The sequence below is a fragment of the Rhodnius prolixus genome, unplaced genomic scaffold (assembly GCF_049639745.1).
Source record: "Rhodnius prolixus isolate KJV_2025 unplaced genomic scaffold, Rpr scaffold_3, whole genome shotgun sequence".
NCBI lineage: Eukaryota > Metazoa > Arthropoda > Insecta > Hemiptera > Reduviidae > Rhodnius > Rhodnius prolixus.
Window position 1 is genome coordinate 3,818,985 of NW_027411603.1, and position 26,175 is coordinate 3,845,159.

Sequence of the window (26,175 nt, forward strand, 5' to 3'; positions counted from 1 at the left end):
TTTACTATTGTTAGCACATTCCAAGATTAGATGGTTGGCGTCTGCTATCATTCCAGATGTACTCGGAACATTTGTGCGTTGTTTCCACCCCAATCCTAGCTAGATGGTGCGGCGAATAATTAAGATTAAATCGCATTCTAATGACTGTGCTAACAAACTTCCTATTGTTCTTATATCTGTAAAACCAAGGGTCTTTTGGGGATACTAGATTGGATGCAGGACCGGATTTTCCTACAGGCTAACTAGGCTTCAGCCTAGGGCCTCAAGATCAAGAGGGGCCTACACTCAAATAGTTAGCAAAATTAAAATTGCACTATTCATTCTAAAAACAGTGAACACTAAAACACTGTTTTAGTGATGTATCACAGTGGTGATGTATTTTATAATCTCTCATGTAATTTATAAACTTAAAAATGGGAGATGAAAGGGCCTCATAAGTGGAATAGCCTAGGGCCTCTTTTCATCTAAATCCGGCCATGATTGGATGGATGTGCGAAATTGGCCTTTTTCTCGCCTTTAACAATTCGTATATCCGCTGCCATTCTGTATTGCACTCCGCTTTTGCATAATTTTTAATATCAGAGACTAACATTAAATATGGAAATGTATTTTGTAGGGAGATCGCATCCTTGGCTATGTTCTAAGTTGTTAGATTTTTCTTTTTATCTCGGTTAAATTGTACTTAATACAAAAAAACTATGGTTGAACACTTTCATATGACATTCTCTAACTACAATTTTCTCGAATTGTTGACTGAACATTCTAAAAACACTCCTCAAAATGCTCGAAACGAATTTTTCTCAAAAAAATTATTTAGATAAAATTATAAAAAGAGCAATTCTCAGCATACTTTTCCGAACAAATTCAACAATAAATTAAGTTATATTAATTTTTAAAAAAATCAACCAACCATTGTTCCTCAAATATGGGCTCATCAACAAAAATAGGACCCTTCAGTTGATCCACCGGGGTAGAGGGTTGCACCGGCGATGTACTCTCTTCTTCGCCTTCACCAGAGAGTTTGCCCCCATTTCCACCACCATACACACCGGAAACTAACAATCTGTAAAATTAATCAAATCATTCATAGATATTAATAAATATATCGTTAAAAAAAAAACATAAATACAAAAAAAAATCATTCTACAGTCTCCCTTTAGGGAAATTACCCTTTCCACCTCTTAAATTTTGGGCCTGCGGGTTTCTTAAGACGAACTTGCGATTGGGTAGTACCGCCTCCTCGACTGCGTGGCCTTCCAGGTCCTCTTTTTATACCCACCGGTTTACCTCCTGACAAAGTTCCAGGAGTAACTCTTAATGGTGAAGCTAATCCTTCATATGGAGTTGTTGCTATAAAGTTGAAAAAAAAAAAAATACATAAAATGCGATTAATGTGAGCCGAAATCGAATTTAAATTTAACTACAGAGTGATTCGATAAGCAAAGAGACAACAATAAAAAATAAAATAATGGATTTGGCAAGAGAAATTGATTTTTCTCTAACTCCAATTCACCGTCTTTGCAAATGAAAATTCCATCTATGGATTTTCAACGATAAATTTCATAGCTTAAAAACCATAGAATTTTCAAAAAAAAAAATGTTACATTAGAGCAGGGGTCGGCAACCCGCGGCTCGTGAGCAGCATGCGGCTCTTTTATCCAAATTTTGTGGCTCTTCAGCCAGTCCAAAATAAATTGTATATTTCAATTTTATTGAAACAAATGAAAATTTCATTTATTAAAGTAAAGATATTTTTTCAAAAAGAATTTTAAATGTGATAGGTTTGAAACTGAATAGAATTATATTAAAATACAGTACGTTATATATAGGACTGCCGCCATTTTCATTCAAATACAGGTTAATAAATTTATAAAACATTTTATTGTTACTGAATATCATAAAATAATAATTTGTGAATATAAATGTTCTACAGAGCTTTTTACACTATTATCCTTGCCGGCTCTTGGTAAGATTTATTAAAATTATTTAAGGAGAAATGGCTCTCTACTTAAAATAGGTTGCCGACCCCTGCATTAGAGGGAATCACAAATACCAACACCTCCTTCCACAGTACAACCTCTTAAAATCAATTTTCAGGAAAAAAACTTTCCGGCTCAACTAATAAGTCCTTGCGTGAGCATTTAGTGGGCTTAGTTTGGAAGAGTTCAGCTTGAATGGTGTTCGAGAAAATGGTGGAAAACCTATTGCTTGACTGGAATAATCTCCTCCTTAGGAGTACTATTTAATCATCCTTGGTATGGGGCCATAAACAGCTCTCTTTAAAGGGAATATCGACCCCTTCATCCAGAAGTATCACTCAGTTAGTCCAAGTGATATTTCACCTGCAGGATTATTAAATAGCTAAGTTCCCACCATTGGGAGACGCCAATAAAAGATTGAGGTTTCTGTGATTTTTTTTTATTGAGCTAGAATGTGTTCTCTCAAGTACACATACAAACAAAATTTTCTGAAAACCATTTTTTTCTTATTCAGGAAAACAACGAGGATATTTCCACCAAAAACCCGAAATTAAATTCAATTAATGCTTCAATATTAAACGATAACTAATGTTTCTTTGCTTATAGAAAACACTTTAGTAAAATTTATGAAAAACAAGGTTCATTTACCAGGAGAGGTCATCAATACCGAAGGCTGATCAGCGATCGGCGATGATCCTAATTCAATATCTTCTTCATCATCCTCCTCTTCTTCTGAACCAACTTCCATATCTTCTTCAACTCCACCACCTCCTCCTGCTTTCCCTTCAGCGTCAGCGCAATTCTCATCCATCTTGTATCCTTCTGCTGAAAAAAAGAAGTGTATCAAACCAGTTGATCGAAATTACTAACCTTCATGAAGTCTGTCCATTTCATGCTAGTCTTTACCCCTTTACTTGATAGACTTCCAATACTACGCTTTTCAGAACACCAAGTCAATTACAGAAAGCAATCACAACAGATATATTTAATTACAATGGTTTTTGTAATAATTTAAAAATTCTTCCATCAACCTACTTGAATTTCTTTTAAATATTGTTAATTCTTACACGCAGTTCAGAATATATTGATTACCGTGAACTCTCTTAAGATTCAGCTTAAGGTTCTGGAACTTCTCCAATCTAAGAAGAAAACTAGAAGAAAATTGGCCACTGTATTTCAAACAGAGCTAATTAGTTGCAACACATTTGCTCTTTTGAGTTTGTAAAAGTAAGATAGTCAATCCAAGAGTGGACATCAAGAGAAGAATAACTACATGTTTTCTGAATGCCCGAACATTCTATTCTGAGCCATTTAGGTAAGATTCAAACTGCCGTAGGGGTGCGTATATCGAAACAGGAACGACGGCCATTGGGACGTTCGTTGGCTTCTTGATGGGCTGATAAAAAACTAAAGGTGGCAGAATAATTAAGAGCCACATACTCGGAGCGTATGGGTTTAATTTTAGAGCACCTTTATAGCTCAACAGAGAAATTTGAAGACAAAAAATGTAAATCTCATCCGAAAAATAGGCCACCAGCAACTGCAAATTGTGTAGGGAGATGGAGGACATTCCAATACATTTAACAGGCTGTGAAGACATATTCAAGAAAGAGTTAAATGTCCTGGAAGTACTGTGAGATACAATCTCGCTAAAACCTATCCTTCCAGATTCTAAGATTTCTCGGATATCTCAGTTTGAACATGCTACTGGGTGAGTGGCCTCATCTGGCACCCTACAATAATAATAAAAATAATCCTACAATTAATAAAGCAAATAATTCCTTATTAAATCTACAGACAAAAAAGTTTATATTTCGCCAAGAAAAAAACTGAACACCAGTAATTTTCTAAAATTACCATCAGACATTTTTAATATTAATTGAACATTTGCACTAACTTGATACCAAAGGAAGTTAAGAACGATAATAAAGAAATTATTTTTTCTAGATCGAACAATATTAATTTCAAGAAATTCTCTAGTCAAAAGAAACGAAAACAAACAAATTTAATTGCTATTTGAGTCACAAATTAATTTTTTAATTAAATTCAGTATTTGTTTTCGCCCCTGATTTATTTTAATTTTTTACAGGACTATGGTTTTACATGGAAACAATTTATGTAGTAAGAACGTTAATTTGTTGTGTCCAATTCTGAACTTTCACCGATTATTAAACATAAAAATCTCGAGAGCAGTATTTTTCATGCTTCAACCGGCAGAAATGTATCTTAAGTTTGTCAAGATGGAAAGTCCCCTCCCCTCAATGAGCAATTTTCTCTATTTCTTATTACTTATTCCTGTCTTATCATTTGGCAAAGGGGGAGAGCGTAATCACGACACTGCAACAATAGTTCTTTCTATTCCGTGACTGCACCAACAGGTAAGCAGAGAGACTAGTTTCTTGAGATGCTATCTGGACAAAAACGCCTGCTACTTAAGTTAGGACCGATTGGGAGGACAGGCTTCCTCTTGGAAGACCACTGAACCAAGATCTGGATGATCCCCCTTGCTGAACTTGCGGCCCGCCTTTCTTGGAACTTTTGAGTTTTTGAATGAAAAATAACTAGGATCATGATAACATCTTAATTTAAACTTTCAGTCTGGACAGGAGGGGAAATCTAGACTTATTGGTTTTTCGAGTTTGGAGAACGACTCAATTCATCTCCGGCGGATTGGCCAAGAAATCTAATCTAAAATTAGGCTTAGTTTAGATTAGAAAATTGTGTTCAGTACGTTGAGAACACATGGGATCATATTTCTACATGTACTATGTAGAACAGATAAGCCATTAATCTGTTTTCGAGATGGAATTTCCTAAATTCTAATAAACACTTCACATTACAGTTACATTTTTTGCACTACGTTATTGGGAAATTTCTTTTTTTCATTTTCCTCGGGGTTTCAACCCCTAAAACCCTCTCAGGGATAACTGGAATAATATAACTGGAATGATACAAATTTGAAAATCCGAATAATAAGAAAAACTAAATTTGTAAAACCTATAGTGAACGCCGAACTTAAATTTGTTTATACATACTGCAATTCTAATTTCCTTAAAATGGATAATTTCAAGTTTTATTATATGGAAAACAAATATTTCGTAATATACATATAGACTACGTACATTTTTTTTATTTTTCGTCAGTTTTAACATTTTCTTACTAGCATGATTTTTTTTTTTTACAGAAAACCAAAATTTTCATTAAGTTTCTGAGATTAACTATATTCTGCATCAATCGAGAATAGTAGTACTTTGTTTACAACAGATCTTTAGCTCGTATATCTCAAACAAAACCTGTGAATTTTCAAAAAATGCTGCGAGGATAAGTTAAAAATGCAAAAGAATTAGAATTCTCTCGTATGATAGGAGACAAATTATACACTTTGAATGCTAATTTTCTTTCTGCTTCTTGCTTGAAGCAAACACAAAATGACCATAACATTTTTTTTTCATTTTGACTTTTAACATTTAAATTCAAATGTAGACAATTGAATTAAACAAAATTCCAAAACTTTCTTTTAATACTACTTTTAATTGTTTTACAAAGACCAAATAAAATTAAAAAAAAACCCTTATAAAAATTTTAAAGTAAACTTATTATTTTATAATCAATTCTAACGCTGAAAAAAATTACCAAGAGTTCAAACCGAATTAGCATAAAGAATATCTACTAATAAACTACGAGATGAATTATTCATAATTCAATATTAATAATGATTTTGATATTGTCTTCTGTTTGAGTTCAGGTAAATCATACGTCCAGAAGTAATTTGATACTTCAATGGATGCAAGTAAAAAAAACTGACTTCCTGCGAATAGAACTTAATTTATGCTCCGAAAATTAAAGTTGAAAATGAGATGAACATGAAAGAGAATTTAAATTTAAAGAATTATTTAATTTAAATTTCCTATTTGGGTGATAAGTTACAGAACTAAATAACAATAATTGAAATAAGGAGAATATTATATATTTAAACAAAACGAGGCAATAGATAAATAAAGTAGCAGTATTTTTTTAAAAATAAAAACCTATTTTATACCAATTATAAAAAAAAATAATATATTGATGGAGGGCGGCTAAAGAAGCCTGGTTATTACCACAGTTAGGTTAACTTCACTAGAAAGATGGACAAAAAACCAAAATGGTCCGAACACTGAACAACGGAGCCGTATTAATCTGTTTCTTTATATCACGTAATACTTCTGTTCTGAAGATCGAAAAATCATCACGGCTAATTTAGAAACATTCTATAATAAGAAATTTAATCATTTTTTTTTGTAATCTTGATTTCGCTATGGATAAAGGTCTATGTTCAATAAAAAGTTAGGAGTTCGCCCATCAATTATAGCAATACAATGTGATATGTTCCTCTCCCAAAAAAATTGCTAAAGAAAATAAAAGAGGTCTCTGTGAACTGCAGAAAAGGAAGCACTTAAAAGCTCTTATTTCCACTTTTCAATTAGATAAAGACGCAGGAGAAATTATAATTATATACCCTCTGGATAAGTGTAAACATATTTAAATATCATTAAAATAAGGAAAAGTCCTCACTATAAATATTTAAATAAAAGAAAATCTAAGAATATAAAGTTAATTCAATAAACCGTGCGGTAACTGGTTTGTTTTGAGAGTACGCCCTCAAACATGGAAAAAGCAACTTTTTTTCATATAAATATACTTACGTGTAAATTTATTTCAGCGAACCCATAATTAACTGATAAATCCAGAAAATGGTAGAACTAAACTTAAAAATGTCACATACACTACGAAATCTTCCATTGATTAATGTAAACAAGATTAACAAGATGCGAGAAACTTAAAAAGCTTGGCATCGATGGCCATGAAAATTAAAACAATATGAGCCACAGCCATCAACATTAGCCAGCAAACCTATGCAACGAACTGGAATAAGTTTTTAAATTTACAAAAAGAATCTAAACGAATTATTGTTTCTTTTATAAAATTTAACTAGAACTGAATTATAATGAACTATAGAAAAAATAATAAAGGAAAATGATGTAGACACTGCAAATAACCTATCAAATTCCCTAATTGTTAACATGGCTTGTATTGGCGTGTTACTCAAATTAATGGTTTTAAATTACTTACTGAAGTAATTTCAAAAAGAGAATTTACGCATTTTTTTTTAAATAATATTTGAATATAATTTATTTCTGTTCAAAACAAATGACTTCTTTAACCAATTCTTTCTAGGATTTTATCTCGATGGAATCAACCAACTGTGAAAATTCTAATGTTAACATGGAGGATATCAAACACTTATAGTGACGTTGTTATTAACAAACTTTTTTGCTATAAAATATGTTTTTCTAAAAATGATTTTTCTTAAAATAGTGCAAGAAACTTAGTAATTTCCCACCTTTTGATTACAAATAAGCACTGACACGGTAGATTTGTACTACCTTCCCTTCCATTTAATTTTCTTAATACATTATTCTTAGAGTATATGTATGTACATATGTACTCCTAGTCTTATAGTGTCGAACCAGATCGAAAATTTCCATTGTATGTACCAAAAATAAAGATAGAGAATAACCGGAAACAAAATGTTTTTAATAATTTTTTCCTCACGCAGAATGAGATCAATTCTTAGGCAGAGAATGTTCCAGTTAGTTAGCGCAAAATTAAAATTTTCGTGAATGAACTTAGGTTCAGTATTTTTAACTTTTGTGCTGAACAATATTTTGGATTCCCATGTTATAGTATTTTAGGGCGCTGAATAGGACAGGATAATTAGAGAGATATTAGTGCTCTTAGTCTTGACAAAGCTTTCAAAATACACGTGATAAATAGTGGAAAAATAGCTAAACTTTCCTCGCTTACTTGAAATCCCACATGAGAAGGTTTTGGTGCAACGGAGTGATTGATCCCAATCTACCGGCTCTACAATCCCTGGTATTGCCTGGTATTAAGGGCGATTAACAGGATTGGAGGAGTATAAAGCCTACTTAGAATACCCTCAAGCTTAAATTTGAAATTCTGGGAAGGACTTTGCGGGTTGGGATGCACGGGCATTCGGACAAAATACTATCTTACTACAAGCTACCCTCTATCATTCTGGAGAAGCTTCTTGCTCACCTGAAGAGACTGGTTCTCTGTTTGGCCTGGGAAAGATATTCTTAGAACATTTGTGGAAAGTAGCTTAGGTGGTGAGCCTCCATCTTTCCCAGAAAACCTGGGTTGATACTTTCAGGTGATGATCCATCTTTAGATGATCCTACATGCGTACAATAAGGTTCGTTAAATGTCCTGATGCTCTACTTAAGAGTAATGTTACACCAACACGGTTAATTATGTGTACAGTGTACTCGGTCCTTTACAAAATCCAATCTGAAGCAAATAATTCAGGAGTAAACAACTAAAAAAAAATGCAATAGACTACACCTTTTTCAATCAAAAACTCCTTAAAATAAGAATCAGAGATTCATTGTATTTATAATGCAGAACCAAATTCTGTTGTGCATTACTGAAAAAACATTAGAATGCTGCTGATGTAATGTTTTATCTCACCCTAGGAAAAAATTACTTTTACCTGAAAGAATAATAATAACATTTCTAAACTTGTTAAACTATTTGGACTTTGAATAATAGTTTGCAAGTGGTAATATAATTTTTGCAAATATATTCGCGGAAATGAGGTTTTAACAGCTGTTAAAAAAAACAAAAAAAACAGCTGTTAAAGAAAAGCTAATATTGTATTTACAATTTAGTACCTATATATACATAAACTATAATTGAAATCCACACCGGTCTCAATTTTAAAGAAAATCTATTAAATTGTCCATAAGTAGTATTTGAAGGATACACAACTCACATTGTTCTAAAAAATTCCGCTAGAAAGCATTGACGTGCTACATTCCTAGCAAAAATAATAATTTAGAACGTTTTTAATATATTATTTTAATTTTTCTTGTCAATAAAACATGTCAATTGGTAGTCAAACAGTGGTATTATGTTATTAATAATAAATAACATTAAAATTGAAGCTATTAAAACATTTATTTAGCTAATATTGGAGAATTATATAAATATCATTTTAGATGTAGAATAAAACTTACAAGAAAGTCCAAAGGATCTGTTGATGGATTACTTACTTTTCTCTTTTTTTGATTCCACATCAAAAACTAGCAGACCTATTTTGTTTAATGAACGGTTAGCTTAAAGGTAGATGATTAGAAACCCCTAGAAGGATATTCCAGTGAATCAGTGGAAGGTTTACTAACGTCTCTACTTTTTCTTAATATCTACATCAAAATCTAGCCAGCGTAAAGTGTATCATAAAGGCATCGCTTGAAGCTACAATGATAGAAACAAAACAAAATATTTTAGTGAATCTGTTGGAGGTTTACTGATTTTTCCTCTATTTCTGAAAGTCCACTACCCAAATTAGCCAACTTAATGGGTATAATTAACGCGAGGCTTGGATGGTGAAATGGTCAGAAACCAAAATTAGTTATTTCTAATCAATCTATTAAAGATTTCCTTTTTTTTTTTGAACGTTAAAATCCAAAACTAAAAACCAAATGTGTGTAATTAACACGCGGCTTGCAGGTATATTGTTAGAAGCAGAATTGAGGAAATACGAATGAAGTTTGTTGATAGTTTACTCCAGTGATTCTCAACCTTTTTTTTTGTCGCGGCACACTTTTAACAATTTCAAAAATTTGGCGGTACACCAGCAACAAGATAAGTTTAAAAGTATTTTACTTATCCCATAATACACTGTGTAAAATAGTTTATGTTCAGTTTCAGTACTACAAAAACAACAGTATATGTTTATTAAGGATTAATTACAAGTTAATAATAAGAATACTTTTAATGAGAAATTTGAGCTTGATGTTTTTTTTAATAATTTCGTTTATATTTAGTCATATAAATGATAATGCTACTTTCACAACGTCTTCTACATATAATTATTAATATATTATAATTTTTATTGTATACAGTTCTAAAATTTGGTGGCGGCACACAAAAGTGCCGCGGCACAGTGGTTGAGAATCACTGGTTTACTCATAGATAAAGGAAAGTGTTCAAAGTAACGAGCAAAGAAGCCAGATTTAGAACAGCATAAGGAAGAAATTAATAAGCCCGCGCGATCTATCAGCAGCATTGAGAACTATTTATTGTTAAGTTTGTATTTGCTGACCGACTTTAGTTCACTTCTATTCCACTAAAAAGCGCTTTAATTTTCTAAAAAAATCAAAGCTCACTTATCTAAATTCCAGTACTCTTTTTGTAAACGTAATATCTTGTAAGTAATTTACCATAAGAAATATTTGCGGTATTTTGAAAAAATAAAGTTAATAAGAATTAAGAATTTTTTAAAGAATAAAAATTAGTATCTAATTGGATTATCTTTAAAAATAAGATTTTCAAATATATGAAAGAAATATTAATGTACGATAGCTGCTTTTAAATTGTTTAATACAAAAGCCCAAATGTTTATAGTTTTTAATGCATATTTCATAAGAATGTAATAATGAAAATTCAACAAAATGATTTTTAAGTAAAATAATTGGAAAACTACTAAATGGATAACTATAGCTTTAGATTAATTTGGTTGAATTAAGAAATTGTCTTCTAATTATTATGCGCCAATAGTTGTCCCTAAAGCATTAAGTAGGAAAACATCTAGTATCTTCATTTTCTTAGACAACTGAGAATTTTGGTAGCATTATCACTCTTGGACGCTCTTAGAAGACCACTTTCACATAAAACAGCTAGAATATAATCTAATTAATTGAATTTCTGAAATATAATCTAGAAGTTTTTTGGTCGTTATAATCACATTTTTTACCTCTTTTTTTAACAACATGAGGTTTAGGTAAACAGCAAAGACAATATCAAAGGTGTGTTTAGGAAATTTAGAGTTCAAAGAAGGTTAGATTGAATTATTTAATTAAATACATAATATATAACTGTTTTATTAACTTAATTCATGAGTTACAAGTACAGTTCTACTGTGTTTTCCATTAAAACCGATATATACACAATTACATGTCGTTTTTCTACGATCTCCAACACCAAAAAGTAGAAACTATGGGCCGCGTCCCCTTGAGTGTAAACTAAAACATAAAAATATATACACAGTGCCGAACAAAAGTCTACATACACCACAATATTTCGGGAATTTTCAAAATAAAGAATTACTAGAGTAAAAAATGTGATTTAAACATTTTTAACCTTCCAGCGGGCGCGCCCAAAAAGTTACAAAAACGGGCGCGCGTATCTCACAGATAAACTTTGGTATTTTTAATTTTTTCTATCAATAGAAGAAATGAATTTAATTAAATAACATCTATAATTATTAATAATGAAATAACAAATAAAAAAAGACTCAGAAAACGACAGTACTTTTTATTTTTTACAAGCCAATAAGTGTAATTTTACAATCACCATGTTCAGCCACTAGACTGTCTAAAAGTGTTCGCAGTTATGTCAGTCTTTTTCAGTCAGTAGAAAACAATATTCTTATAAACAATGTTGAAAATAGTTCAATTTGATGAACACGTATAAAAGAAAAAATATAAATAATTGATGTCAGGAAACTTACTCGAATGGTCGCGAGTTTATGTCAGGCACGGATCGACAATTGCAAAGAAATGTACAACCCCAAACAAGATAAGATTTTTACTGAAGGAAACTAGTCATCAGGGTGTAGCATTGCTTAAAGGACAGCATCCTCCGCCGCTCCGTCTCTAAACTGCGATTTAAGCTTGTATCTGTGAGATACGCGAGCCCGCTGGAAGGTTAAACACTTGTAACTATTGTTACTAAATACATATATATATGAGAGATGAAAAGACCTCTGCCATCTCCCATTGCATATAAATAAAAAGATCGAAGTTCATGCCTGAACAAAAGTCCACACACAGAATTGATAAATTCAATATTATAATAATACTTACTAGTTAGGGTAAATCTTAATATTTACAAATTTATTAGTTTTAGTTGAAACGTGAATATAGGCGGATCTGAGTTAGTTAAGAATTTATTATTATTTAAAATGGTTCACCAAAGAAAGGAAATTCCTGTGCTAGAACGCAGATTAATAGTTAAATTAAATAATCAAGGATTTTCATATCGTAACATTGCAAACATTATTCAAAGAAGCCACGCGAGTGTCCAGACTGTGATAAGAAATTATAAAAACCAAAAAAATTTTGAAAATAAGCCGAGGCGTCCGCCTAAGCTTTTCGACCGAGATAAAAGACAAATTTTCAGGGTGTATGCAGACTTTTGTTCGGCACTGTATATATACAATAGGCAAAAAAAGTATTTGCACACCCTGTTATTTTAAGTTTTCATATAAAAAAAAATTCGCTTTTTTACCCAAATTACGTTTATTTAACTTCTTAAATCAAGCACTATAAGATGATAAATATAAATATGCAAAAGAGTCAAATAAATTAAGTATAAAGAACATAATGTTATTTTATACTGCAAAAAAAGTATTTGCACACCTAGTTAAACATTGCAAAAACTAATTTGGTTGACCCATAACCAATCATAACTTTGTCCTTAATATTTAGTGGGCATCCCTTTAGCTTCAATTACGGCTTGTAACGCCTTGGCATTGATTCAACTAAATTTCTTGTCACCTCATCTGATAAATTGTTCCAGGAATCAACTAACACCTGTCTTAAGTGCTCCTTACTTGTAATAGAGGTCTGGCGGACTTTCCTGTCCAGAATATGCCACAGATTTTCAATTGGGTTCAGGTCTGGTGATTGAGGTGGGTTCAGTAATCTTCTTGGGGCATTATAAAGGAGCCATTCTTTTGTAATGTTGGCCGTATGTTCTGGATGGTTATCCTGCTGGAAATGAAAATCGTTCTCCAAACCTAATTTTACAGCACTTGCCTTCAAGTTGCCTCGCAACACCTCCACCTAAGACCGAGCTGTCATTATGCCCTCAATAACTTCTAAATTACCCACCCCAGAATAAGCCATACTGCCCCAAACCAAGATATTTCCTCCTCCATGCTTAACAGTTTTTAATATAATTTTTGTATTCAAACCAGTATTATATCTTCTCCAGATTGTTATTATATTTTGTGGTTTAAAAACCTCAATCTTGCCTCCATCAGAAAAAAATAATTTTTTCCCGAGATTCTATAGGTTTTTTAACAAATTCTTTGGCGAACTCAAGATGTTTTTTCCTATTAACCTCACTAATATATGGCTTTTTTAAGGGTCGCCTGCCTCGTATACCTTTATTGTGAACGAAGTTTCTTATTGTTTGAGGTGTAACCGTCTTTCCTGAACAAGACGCCAGGTCATGCGCAAGTTTTTGAGCGCTGTGAGTTGGTTTCCTCAGCGCGTCTTTGACGACCTTCCTCCTCTCCCGTTCATTTAAGGCTCTTGGTCGACCTGTTCGCTGCTTATTTTCTGTTGTTCCTCTTTCAATGATATACCTCACTGTTGAAAAGGATAAATTTACTTTATTTCCGATTTCTCTATTACTGTTTCCAGCACGATGTAATATAAGCACTTCCTGTCTCACACTCACAGGAATTTTTCTAGATTTTGGAGCCATCTCAATGCACTAGTTGAAAACACAATAAAAACTAATGAATCTAGTAAAGAGAGTATAGACAGTACCAAAGGTGACGTTAATCCTCTTTTGTTAGGGCATTTGTTTTATTTACATGTCAAGAGATCCCAAATTACAGCTGTGCAAATACTTTTTTTGCAGTATAAAATAACATTATGTGGTTTATACTTAATTTATTTGACTCTTTTGCATATTTATATTTATCATCTTATAGTGTTTGATTTAAGAAGTTAAATAAACGTAATTTGGGTAAAAAAGTGAATTTTTTTTATATGAAACCTTAAAATAACAGGGTGTGCAAATACTTTTTTTGCCTATTGTATATATATATATACATGAGAAAACACTGAAATAAGAGTAAAATACAATCTAAAGATGGTTGTTTATTGTACCTATTCTGAAACTAAATTTGATAATTTTTTTTAAATCTTAATTAAAAAATTTAAATAAATGTTAACGAAAGGTGCTTTTTTTTATTATAATAGGAACTGTAATTGTAATACAGAGATCATGATGAGTGCAAATCAGTGATAGTTATTTTGTTTAATATGACCTGAAATTTAGCCATTATAATGTACTAATAATATAAAATGGACTCACAGTAATTAGGAATTGTTAATGTAATATACGCTTGTAACCATTTCAAAGCACATAATCAGATCTGTGTGATAGATAAGAAGTTACTAAGAAAATAAGCAATAAATTCTTCTTAATTAATCCAAATTACGTTACCTTTCAATGTCAATCATCCATCTTCACCAGGTAATACATCTTTCCTTGTAATCTTCCGAAAGCCGAATTAACCTTTTTTATTCTAAACTTTCATTTCAATATGTCGGACATTTTTTTCAAGTATTAAATTCAGAACCACGAGAATAATAACAAGAGAAAGCCATTAGTAAAAATAATCAACCAATCATCTATTTTTCACCCCACTGAATAACGAAATATTCGCCGTATGAAGTAATCACAGTTTTGAAATATGAACAACCACAGAATATAATATTTACAATAGAAGAGAGAAAGGAAAAATTAAAAAAAAAAAAAAGTTTAAATCCTCGTAATTTAGGGTCACAGATGTGAGTTTAAAACATTAAAACCTCCCGGATATTTCTTTTTTTGTATTTAATACTGTATCTGTAAAGTGTAGCAGTGCCACTGCGAACTGTATAAGAGGATTGTGCTGGTTTTTAGGAGAAATTATTTAGGCACCAGTGTGATTACGCGGTCATTAAATGGACCTAGATAGATTAAGGTTAGGGGGCGGTTAATCCGATCTATAATTTTAGCAACTAATTAAACTCGATGATAAATGTTCTAAAACATGAATTAAAAAAAAAAAAATTTTATATTTATTACATAAATAAAAATTTATTGTAGACTAGCAAAGCCAACGAACATGGTTAAGTCTGCGTCCCCACTTTTATTTACTTTCCCCGGCCCCTCTTAATTTTAGAAATTTTGTTTTTTAATGCAAACATGTGATTTGAGAGCTCGTTACATCAAATGAACTAGAGCCTTGAGCACTTGTTTTAATATTGAACACTGTCATTCAATATTCGTTTGATGTAAACGATGTATCTTGTTTAACCTATGTATCGATCGTACTAAAAGAACATTTCTCTGTTCTGCTTAGTCCCACAAGTTGAGAGATATACCAATAAGTCCCCCCAAAAAAACTGGTTTTATCGAGATTTATAACACTTATCTTATCGAGATTCAAGATTGAGATTTAAGTTTAATAATTTACGATCACGAAACCTATATATTCATTATCAAGATTACAAAAAGATGAAGAACAATGCCACTGACATAATTTTCTCAGACATTCAGGCGACTTCAGGTGATCGTCAAGACTAACTTAGTTCTATCCAGAACTGTAAGAAGTTATTTTAAGGATGTTGCTAACATTCAGGGTAAAAGCATAAAAGAGACGACACTTTACCTGGCCTCCAAATCGATCTCCAAGTTAACTACGCTCAAAGAACTCCTCATCTACGGGGAAAAATGCTTCAATAGTACCTACATCCAGAATAGCAATTTAATAAGACAAATAGTAGAAACAAATAGGTGGTTGGAAGACTTTACGGAGATTTTTTCCTTTTTAAGTTCACTTCCTTACACACTTGACAATTTAAAAAAAAAAAAAACACTTTTTCAGACTTGAGGGCAGCATCAGAGATCACCATTCTAGCGCCATATGCTCCTTTTCTTTTTCTTCCCCAAGCAACGATTCCTTTGCCACTCTCTCAACCACAAGGTGAAGAGTGGTGTTACATTGAGGATTACCTCAATCGCGGTTAGCTCTACATACCGTCTGTGTTGACCATCGGCTAGGAGCAGGTGGCCAACACTACGAGGAGATAAACATCAGATTTCTTGCCGCTAAACTAATTCACAATTATATCTGCTATAATTTATTTATAAAAATATTCCCAAAAAGTGTTAGTTTTAGGTTATTGCTGAAATTAAAAAAAAAACCGCCTTTTTTTCTCCCATTAAGAGATAATTTTTCTGCACTAATTCGTAACTTTTTACCCTGTTCTGTGTCTTTTTCATTAAAAAAAAACAAATTTATAGTGCACAAAACATATATTTTGCAGTAATTACAACATTTTGTCACTCTTGATGATCATATTATTCTGTGTAGTGGTAGTTTAATATGCTCTAAATAACATTACCAGCTGATGGGATTAGAAGAGCGTTGCCTAGCAACAATTCCTTCCAAATTGTATTCTCAAGCGTTCTTAATAAGAACTTACAGCAAAGCGACTGCTTGTGTTTTCGCCCAGGTCTTCGTTCCAAGATTTCTCCATTAAATCCTGCAGAACAAAAGATAAAAAGTAAAAAGCAGTCAGTGCGTCACCAAAATCAATCTGGTGCTTTATTTTAGGTGTGCTCGTTTTAGAAGGAAGTGGAATATATTCGGTGCTGATGGAGATGTCTTTTGGCCAGGAAATAAATGGCTGGCTTACGGTGACAGAGTAAACTTTCAACTGGAGATATTGATTGGAACATAAAAACATTATTTTACTCTTTCCATTTTAAAGCTAACCAAAAAGAAAAATCTGATTTTCTTACTACAATTTCCTTATTCTAGATTTCCTTTTATCTTATAATTGTCGAAAATTACAGATCATTCCAAGGACCGAGATACTACAATATATCCGAAAAAATGAGATGACCCCTAACCGGATCTTATATTATTGATTTGTTTAGCAATTTAATTTAACATATTTATAGCATTTAATAAGTTAATGACTAGTCCAACCAGTTTGCGATTATTTTTGAGCAAATTTTAGTTGTTAATTCTGTTGTTTTAGGTTTTAAACAGCAAAGTTCCTACTTACTTTAAGCACTTAAGCTTTGTATAGATAAGTTTTCATTTAAAAAAAAAAAAAGCTTTTGAGCGACTATAATCGATGTTTTTTTTAACAGTAATGTAAGTGCTCTCATAATCTTTTTTTAGAATCTAAACATAAAAATCTGGAAAGCCTCAATTTACTTGCAAAAGCCAAAAGCTGGCCGCGACAATTTAAAAATACAGAAGATTTAAATTAGTATTAAGAAAGATTTGTAATTAAAAGCTAGAATCTTTTTACCGTAAAGAACATAATCTCCTAAGTCCTTTATAATTGGATAATGGACTTATAGGATCAAATGTTTTATTGGTGCTGTTGAAGCTGATTACTATGCTTAAATCAAGATGTCTTCAGGTTTCTCTTAATAGCTATTTCAGAACTTCCTTTTAACCGGAACCACTCTTTTCTAGTAAATGAACTCTTTAAGTTCATTCTAACGTTCTTTCAAAGCTATTTAATGAGCCTAAAATCAAACAAGAGTTCTGTTGTTCAAAACTACCAATCTTAACCTTAACGGTCAATTTTACATAACTCTAATCTTGAATGCGATTCTATACATTTAAATATACATAAGTTATATAACAATCTAGACTTTAAAATTTCAACAATAAACAGATTTTCTTTTTGACATTTTAATGGTACAATTACATCTTAGCTTGTATTTACGTACACAATTTCTTTCAACTTATACATTATAACGCTGCTGCATCTTGCTGGGATGGCAATATACGTAGATATGTTTGTAATCTATTACACACAATCTTAAATCTTACCATTTTTTTTAGCTACAGAGAATTACCATGCAAAAAGTAGTACTCACCTTTTAAGATTGTTCTAAAAATGAGGAAACGATTCAATAATTTAATTCATGATTATAGATGACAAACACTGATAAGTTATTCATTTCATGTGTTCTTCCTTAAAAATTACATATTAAAACCGACTGTTATTTGATTTTTGTTTTGTTTTTTGCCTAATACATTTTTGTTTGTGACCGAAAAATGCCGATGGTTGCCGATCGATTTAAGAGAATTATTATAATCGTGAAATTATCGATTTTGAGTTCTAAAGTCGTGTCAATGTTCACACAAAATTTATTTATTTTAAGAAAATGGTTGGCGTCAAACAGAAACTTCAAAATGTGTAAATGAAGGGGGGAAAAAATGCAAATCTTTCTAAAAATGGCAATATTTTCGAATCTTTTATCTCAAGCTCTCTTTCTACATAGCAAATGAGCCATAGTGGTGGCCTGGGGATGTTTTAATTTTTAGTCCCAGTACGAATAATATCTTCGCCAAGTGGAGTAGATATAAGCTGGGTGCTTCACATAGAAAAAAGGAAGAACAATAAAAAGGAAGAAGCGGAAGCGGAAGTTGAGAATAACGAGTAATTAAAGGCGAGAGAAATCTCTGTGGGGGGCGAGTGGAGCGGTTTTAGCTATTGTAAGCTTTGTTTGCGTTTTATAGGAGTATAGGGTGGCTATAAGGGGAGAGATAAAAAATGCAAAGAGACTAATGTAGGCCTATCAGGGAAACTGCTGAAAAATATCCTTTGAAAATTCATCCACCCGACTTTTCCTCGACATTTTCCTTCAAAACACCAAAATGTAAAACTAAGATTATCATCGAGATTATAAAACTGCTCAGTACACCCAAATTGCACTTTTTTTTAGGCATCGTTCTTAGATATTCTAATGGAGGCAACCCAAATTGGACGTCGGTAATGTTCTAGGGGGGTAATATACCTTTAATAATGCATTATGGTGACCATCTTCGCTCTACAGAGAAAACCCAGGGTTCGAAGAGCTGGCAGTGATTGGGACAATTATTCCCTAAAGCAGGACATCCTTCTACTCCATCCAGGCTCTCCAGAAACTCTTTCAAAATCCTCGTCAAACAGAAAAGGTCACACTCACTTCAAAGAGAGCTCGGTTCGTCCTCGGCCATTCCATCCATCTTCAGGACATCTTTGATTAGGGGTAGGCTGGGAAGAAAACGGGATCCAGTCAGGATAGCTCTCTTGACCCACCTCTCAAGAGGGATAGAGGATTACCACAATCCCGGGAGCGGGTCTCGTCCTTACACTGTCCCTCTCCCGCGCAAAGTACCACGAGAAGATGAGAAATCGGCGCCTGAAAACGGATATTTCCGGCGAAACTTTGACCGATCACCATGCTTCCTTCTTCCTGGTGCAATTAAATGCAGTAAAAATCTGCAAATACACTTACAGTTCGAGTGAATCATTGATTAAGATCTTTTTATTATTTATTATCAGAATTTGCAAATAATTTCTGAATGAAGCAGTACAAGGACTTAAAATATATATTTTACACTTGTACAACTTTATTTTAATGGTGGACCTTAGGATTTCCTCTAAACTTCGACATTTCAGACACGTGGATCTTTGTATGAATTGATTATCAAGAAAGTAAAACTCGAAATTGTGTGGGGGGGGGTTCAATCCAAATTTTATTTTTAAATAACAAATTGAAAATTAAAAAAAAAAACTGAATAGAGAGATTCTGTTATTGATCTATTTTAAGCGAAACTGTCAGTCTTGTTATCACGGGGACGTACTTTAAGCGGAACATTAATTTCAGCAAGGACACAAGCAGAACGTTAATATTATTCAGCTCACACATTTCCTTTAGATACATGTTCCATTTATATATTACTACAGCTGTTATGTGCTTGTATGCAGTGTTGCCATAATCTATTTTAATGAAACGTATTTAGTAATTTCTGGTGATGTATGTATGTGACAATTTCAGAACTATAAAATTTACCAAAATAGGAGTTTTTTTTGGTTGTTGATAAGATAAAAGAAAATTAATCATAGGATGACGTGGCGTCAGGCTCGGGTCTTAACCCAAATTTGAGTTATTTTAGATTTTATTTTTCATTATAAATAATAACTATACTTGGATAGGGAAAGTGAAATAGTTATCTTAGTTTCAACCATCAAATTTGCAAATTTGTTTTCGTATTTAGAGGAGTTGAAAACAGTGGATTTATGGCGTTTTACACGCTCAGTGTACTACTTGCATTTACGAGTGGTAGAGGAACTAATTTGTTTGGTTATTTCTAGTTAAAAACAATATTTATAGGGTTGGCAAATAAGTCGGTTCGGTTTTTGAGGGTGATATAAAACTCTGTGTAGAATAGATATAAAATTTATTTAAATCTACAATATTTTCACCATTATTTAGAATAACTTGTTCCCATCTTTCGACCAATTGCATAATGCTACGTTCATAGAACGTCTGGGGTTGATTGTCAAAAAACTGATCCAAGTGGTTTTTGATGTCCTGTTCGTTTGGGAATTGCTTTCCATCCATGGAGTTCTGCAGAGACCGGAATAAGTGGTAATCACTTGGAGCTAGATCTGGTGAATACGGAAGATGGGGCAAAAGGTCCTATCCAAAGCTTAATAATTTATTGCGAGTGACCAACGAGATGTGGGGCCTTGCGTTGTCTTGGTGGAAAACAACAGGCGCTTTTTTTAAATTGATTGATCCAACTTTGTTGATTGCGAACAGTATAGAGTTGAATCAATTGTTTGTCCTGATGGCTATAGCTCACAGAAATTAAACACCCTGGAAATCCCACCAAATGGAAAGCATAATCTTCTTTGGATGCAATCCGGGTTTTGACGTTCTTCTAGGTGCCTCTCTTCTTGGTCCCAAAGATTTTCTGCGGACTACATTATCGTACAGTATCCACTTTTCATCTCTTGTTACCATCTATCTATCTATCTCTGTGGCTCAACAACCCTTAGTGGGTCCTGGCCTCCTCTATTAATTTATGGTATTCTTGACGGTTTTGTGCTGCCGCTCTCCAATTAGAAACCCCTAGTAGGCTTCTTGCATCGTTGGGCTACTCCATCTTGCCATCTTAATTTGGGTCTACCAACCTTCCTGCTCTGGCCCATCTCTCTATTCAATATTTTTGGGATGGGGTCTGCCTCTCCCATTCGGGCTACATGCCCCGCCCAGCTAAGCCGACCAAGTTTTATTATCCGCCCAACATCCGCTTCCCCAAACAGCTCATATACCTCCTGGTTCTTTCTTATTCTCATCTCTTGTTACCAACCTTTTCAAAAATGGGTCGATTTGTTGCCGTTTCCGTGAGTGAATCACAAACAGAAATGCGTATTGCCAAGTTGGCTTAAGGTTAGAGAGTGAGGTACCCAAGCATCAAGCCTGGAAACATAGTCGAGTTTGTGTAAATGGTTTTCTAGGGCCATAGCCAATTTCTCGCACTGTTTGGGTGGGATTTTGATCAAAAATAGCCTTAACATTACTCGTTTCAATTTCTTGTGGGCGACCAAACCGTGGAGCGTCATTAATGTCAAAATTTCCTGAACGAAATTTGGCAGACCAATTTTGACAGGTGCGTTCGGTTAAGGAATCATCCCCATAAACACTGCAAATTTTTTTAAGGGGCTTCTGCAGCACGGTTTAAAATAATACAGCAAAATATGCCGATAATGAATAATATCTTTTACCATGATCACAGTGCAACAGCAATCACAATACTAAGCTAATGTAAACAAGAAATTTGCAGAAATGTTTGTTGACATATTACAAACCGAGTAAACAATCCACCTTTGGGATTAATTCATCAGATAAGAAATGGATCGTAATGATATAAAAATAAACAGAAAAACCGAAAGGACTTATTTGCCAACCCGATATTTCTTGTTCTTGTTGGAACTTAGAAACAATGAACTGAACTTGATGCTGGAATAGAGCGAGATCGTCGAAATGCTGAATCGGCTTGAAGCGTTGAAGGAAGAGTTATCAGAACGATGAGTTTTTACGCCAAGGACATTTTTCCTGTTCCACAAACGCTCAGTGCTGGAACAAGAGAAATATGTATGTGCTAAGAAGAAAAAAAGAAAGAGAAGAGAAATTGTAGAGAAGCGATTCTCTCTTCATTTTTTTTTTTTTTGAGAATTTCTTTTACTAGAGTAAGCAGAGATGATGTAGCTCGCGACGCGAGCATTCTAAGCTCTCTCTCTCTCTCACTTCTTATATACACTGTGGCGAGAGTGTTGCCTAGATCGATCAATGAAGTCAACTTATATGACGCTAGGCTGCGCTAGTATCACTCCTGGGGTCAGAACACACGTCAGTACGGTTCTTGCAGGCTTTGCACGTAGAGCTGACCGTAGTTAAAGAGTAATCGAAGGATAGTAAAAGCAGTTAAGAGGGAAAGGTTATGAAACGTAGTGTTTGATTTGTTGTTTTCTATTTTCTCTGTTTTCTTTTTTAATGAAGTTTATTTAGAATAATTTCAATTTTCTGTTACTATTAGAAGTTGTACCTAATTTTTGTTTTTTATTTCACTTTAAAAAAAAACAACTTACAAATGGAAAGTAAATGAAACTTAACAAGTGAACTTATTTTTTTTAGTGCGTTTTTCAAATTAAAACTTTTTACGTTCAGAATTTAAGTCCTTAACTTAATAATTCGTGTTTGATTGAACTGCATTTAGTTACCTGCAACAATCATGTTATTACGAAGTAGTTGTTGCCAGTATTTATCAACAGTTTTACTAACTTTGTTTATTTCCACAACAATAGTAAATACGGTCAAAGCACATAAATATTCTTTATTGGACAAACTTAAAAATGATGTTGACTTATCTCAGGTGAGTTTTTGATCATATATTTAAAGATGTTAGATAGAAAGCACGACTTGCTTTTTTAATCAGTCATTCTATTGTTTTATCACAAATTTGAATAATCATTAAAAGTGTATATAAATATATTATAAAATGCTGCAAAAGATTAAAAGTATTTAAGACATTTTTTACAAGTTTAAGTCTTCAAAGGAGGCGTGTCCTAAACTCTTAACGGACGTTGCGGCCTTGAAAATGTTACTTTGTGTTCAAAACCTATACGAGAACTGTATTATTACGTTTAGTCTTTTGAAATTTTGAGGTTCTACGGAATATCCATCAAGTTTTTGATGTATTATCGCTAGAGTGAGTGTGTGGTGATAACTCAAAAATGGGAAGCTGATAGTTTCAAAATTATTATTTATATTTTTGTTACCAAGGGGAGCCGCAAGTAAATCCTGATAATACATAAACATATCGCTAGTGTCACTACTGAAGACTAGAAACAAATTTGGGACAAATTTCTTTATATTAATGAGGTTCTGGAGCAAAAGAGGTGATTAGGGCCGTTTCACTAAAGAACTTTTACTATACAGTGAACGGTATTTGAGTGTTAAATTGTTACTAAGTTTCTAGTTTGAGCAATGTTGCCAAATTTTACAAAATATAATTATTTGGTAGTGCCAGTTACTATTATTATTAATAATAATTCATTTTTTTCTGTTTTATTTTTGCTGTTAGCTTGATAAAAACATTTGTTTTCTTTTAACTTGATCCACATTGCCTGTAGGGTAGTCCTATCCGTAACTTTTCAGAAACCATTGGTTTTATAGATGCTTTTAAGAAACTTAAAGCTATTTTCAATAAAATCCTTGTAAAATTAAGTAAAAATAACATAATTTTTGAATAACTGCAGAAAATAATTAAAAAAAGAACGTTTAACACTGATATGATTGACACTTACTATAAATTTTTAAAAATTTTAATTGAACTCAAAATACTTTTGAGCAAACAGAGCAAAAGGCCGAGCCCAGTGAGTAGATGAAGCCCTAGACATCAATTTCGATGATATAGCCAACAGTGTCCTGCACAATTTTGTGTAGATCGGGACGGAGCGTAATCGTTCAGATTTTAGAAATATATTGTGCTTATTCCAAGAGGGTTTTATTGTGTTAGGGTGGGAGGGGGTTCATTGTGAGTTAATGGAATTGTAGGGAAATTTACTCGAAACTCTTTCATTAGTTTTTTGCTCAGAAAATGTTTGGTCAGAGCAGTTTTTTTTTTCTCTCTCTATTGTATTAGCAATTTTGTCAGAGAATGGTTTGGTTTGTTCAGTTTCTCTTCTCTGTACACCCATTTTGGTGTTCAGTACTAAATCTAGCACTCCATTGAGTTGTCGGAATGTTGAAATTGAAGAAAATGACGTAAGCAGAACTGAGTATTTCTCAAGGACGCTCCAATTGATTGATATCCTAAAATCTTATACAATAGCGTGTGATTAAAAATGGTTTAGGCTTATTTTTCTTTCTGGAATTTGCATTTTTTTTTACTAAATTCTTTGTTACTGCTCTTTTAATTTAATCTTAGTAAGAATTAAATTTACTATTTTTCGCGGTACCATTTTGTTTGACAATTATTTTTTATGAAATTCGATTCCTTGCAACTTTACGCTTTCCCGCCAAAAAAATCCTTATATTATTACTGGAAACCTACAACTACGAGATGTTCTACTCCTTTTTTGGAACTTGGCATTCTTACCCAAATCAGTTTAGGATTACTGTTCATATTCAAAGCGCATTTCTTGTGCACTAAGTCCCAAAGTTTAAATTACACATCATTAAAAATTCTCATTAGTCTACCAGTTCTTTTCAAGGTTAGATAGATTACTGAGAACACTTTAAAATAACTACGTTTCTTAATTTTATTCACTTTTATAGAAGTGAGTTCAGATCAGTGGTTGGGATGAGGTACCTTCAGTTTTAAATAAAAGCTTTTCTATATTTTCCAATGCGGTTCAATTGTAGTAAACTTTAATAAAATCTGGTCAGAGGAAAACTCATGAATTTTCATTTCCTGTTTCGAACAGAACGGAAAGGCATGTTTACTATTAATAAATTTGTATTTCTAATTTTTCACTTAAATGTTAGATTTACTAGGAATCGTCAAGTGATTCAGCCCTAATTTCGTTGCACTTTTTCCTGGTTTATTTTGAAGGTCGTTTGAATTACATCATTTTTCAGCAATTTTCATGATCTCGAAATAGATTTTTTTTTTTAAATTTTAAATTAGAGGAAATAGTTGGTGATTAAATCTTAGCCTTTCAGTTTACGATTGGATTGATTATTTTTGTAATAAAAATGGTGTGATAACGTACATTCTTCGCTTTCACTTCCTCCTTAAAGAGGAAGTATTGCAATCGTGTAAAAAAATTTCTGTTTCGTGTTTCTATCTAGGGGGGGGGGCAGCATAACTAAAAAATGTTGAATTCTGCTATCATTCAGTTTTTTTCCAAAATATTCCCGAAAAATGTTACTGTGATTTTCTTAAAACTTGAAATAGATTATTAAGGATAAGCGATTATCTAAAATTGCACGATTTCACGGATTATATTTTTAATCAACTGTACGAAAATGGCATTTTTCAAGTAGACATGTTTAATATTGAAGTCACCACTTTTTGACGTCATTAATCAATAACAAATTTTCATTAATCATATGATTAGTATACATTGTGAACTGTTTTCCATTAACGCGAATTATGTACGAAAAAAATGAATTAAAAATGTGGTTGAATGCTTAATTGACTTGGAAAATGCTTCAAAATCTCGTATATACGTCCAGAGTGCGCACCATTTAATCTCGATTTGGTAACAGAATTTAATTACGTATATACGGAAGGTTTTCGAAAATGCTTTTAGTATCATTTCCCGCGCGCGCGCGCTCTTTCCCGCCATACATTTCAACAAATTCCTACCCGCCATTTTTATTTTTATTTTTTGTTTTGTTTTATAAATGTTACAACACTGTTTAATGGATTATCAGATCGATTGTAGATGTTACAACACTGTTTAATGGATTATCAGATCGATTGTAGATGTTACAACACTTTTTAATGGATTATCAGATCGATGTTGTGATTTATTTGATTGAAATTAGTATTTACTTGAAAAAAATAAAATAAAATAACGCGATCTCCATCTCTGCCTACGTTTGTTACAAAACTCCTAATTCTGTTCTGATACTATTATCGCTTTTGATCCCGGAGATTCGGCCAGAGATGCTACGCCACTGCGTCATATCGCTTTTGCCGGCAACTTCCTCTACATTGAGGAAACTCCTCCTCTAGATTTTTTTTTTTTTTTTTTTTTTTAGCTTAGTAAAATAGTAAATTGTGGTGAAAACGTTGCTTTTCGAAGCAGTTCTCTTGAAAACCCACTGAAAACATGCCAGTTATCCCCGGTGGATGAAGTATGGAGTTTAATGGGACGGATGATGAGTACTTAAGTTGAAAGGATATTCTTTGCAGAAAATCGTGAATAAATTGAAAGATCTCATCATCACAAAGACGTACTTCCGGTTGCTGGATTTCGAACGGAAACAGAGAAAATTGAAAACTTGTTTTTTTTATTCTCTA

General features: G+C 32.8%; 2 protein-coding genes across 16 annotated transcripts in view; one reads left to right on the plus strand and one right to left on the minus strand.

The window, feature by feature from the left end:
• LOC141452717 (uncharacterized) overlaps window positions 1–14,726 on the minus strand; it is a 90,440-nt gene extending 75,714 nt beyond the window's left edge. For 3 of the 10 annotated variants that reach the window (XM_074125105.1, XM_074125106.1, XM_074125104.1), the window contains exons 1-4: window positions 14,289–14,724; window positions 2,628–2,801; window positions 1,170–1,350; window positions 911–1,063 (exon numbers count right to left, since the gene is read on the minus strand). In XM_074125105.1, coding sequence (XP_073981206.1) covers window positions 911–1,063; window positions 1,170–1,350; window positions 2,628–2,790 — 497 coding nt within the window. In that variant the 5' untranslated portion in view covers window positions 2,791–2,801; window positions 14,289–14,724. Of the gene's footprint in view, window positions 1–910; window positions 1,064–1,169; window positions 1,351–2,627; window positions 2,805–6,661; window positions 6,847–8,078; window positions 8,331–14,288 lie in introns of those variants that run through there. The other 7 variants (XM_074125108.1, XM_074125107.1, XM_074125099.1 and 4 more) reach the window with 6 other exon arrangements.
• Window positions 14,727–22,038: 7,312 nt separating this feature from the next.
• Window positions 22,039–26,175, plus strand: part of Fas1 (fasciclin 1 Fas1 domain-containing) — a 174,327-nt gene continuing 170,190 nt past the window's right edge. For 4 of the 6 annotated variants that reach the window (XM_074126621.1, XM_074126620.1, XM_074126623.1 and 1 more), the window contains exon 1: window positions 22,039–22,572. In XM_074126621.1, coding sequence (XP_073982722.1) covers window positions 22,432–22,572 — 141 coding nt within the window. In that variant the 5' untranslated portion in view covers window positions 22,039–22,431. The remainder of the gene's footprint in view (window positions 22,573–26,175) is intronic. The other 2 variants (XM_074126625.1, XM_074126626.1) reach the window with 1 other exon arrangement.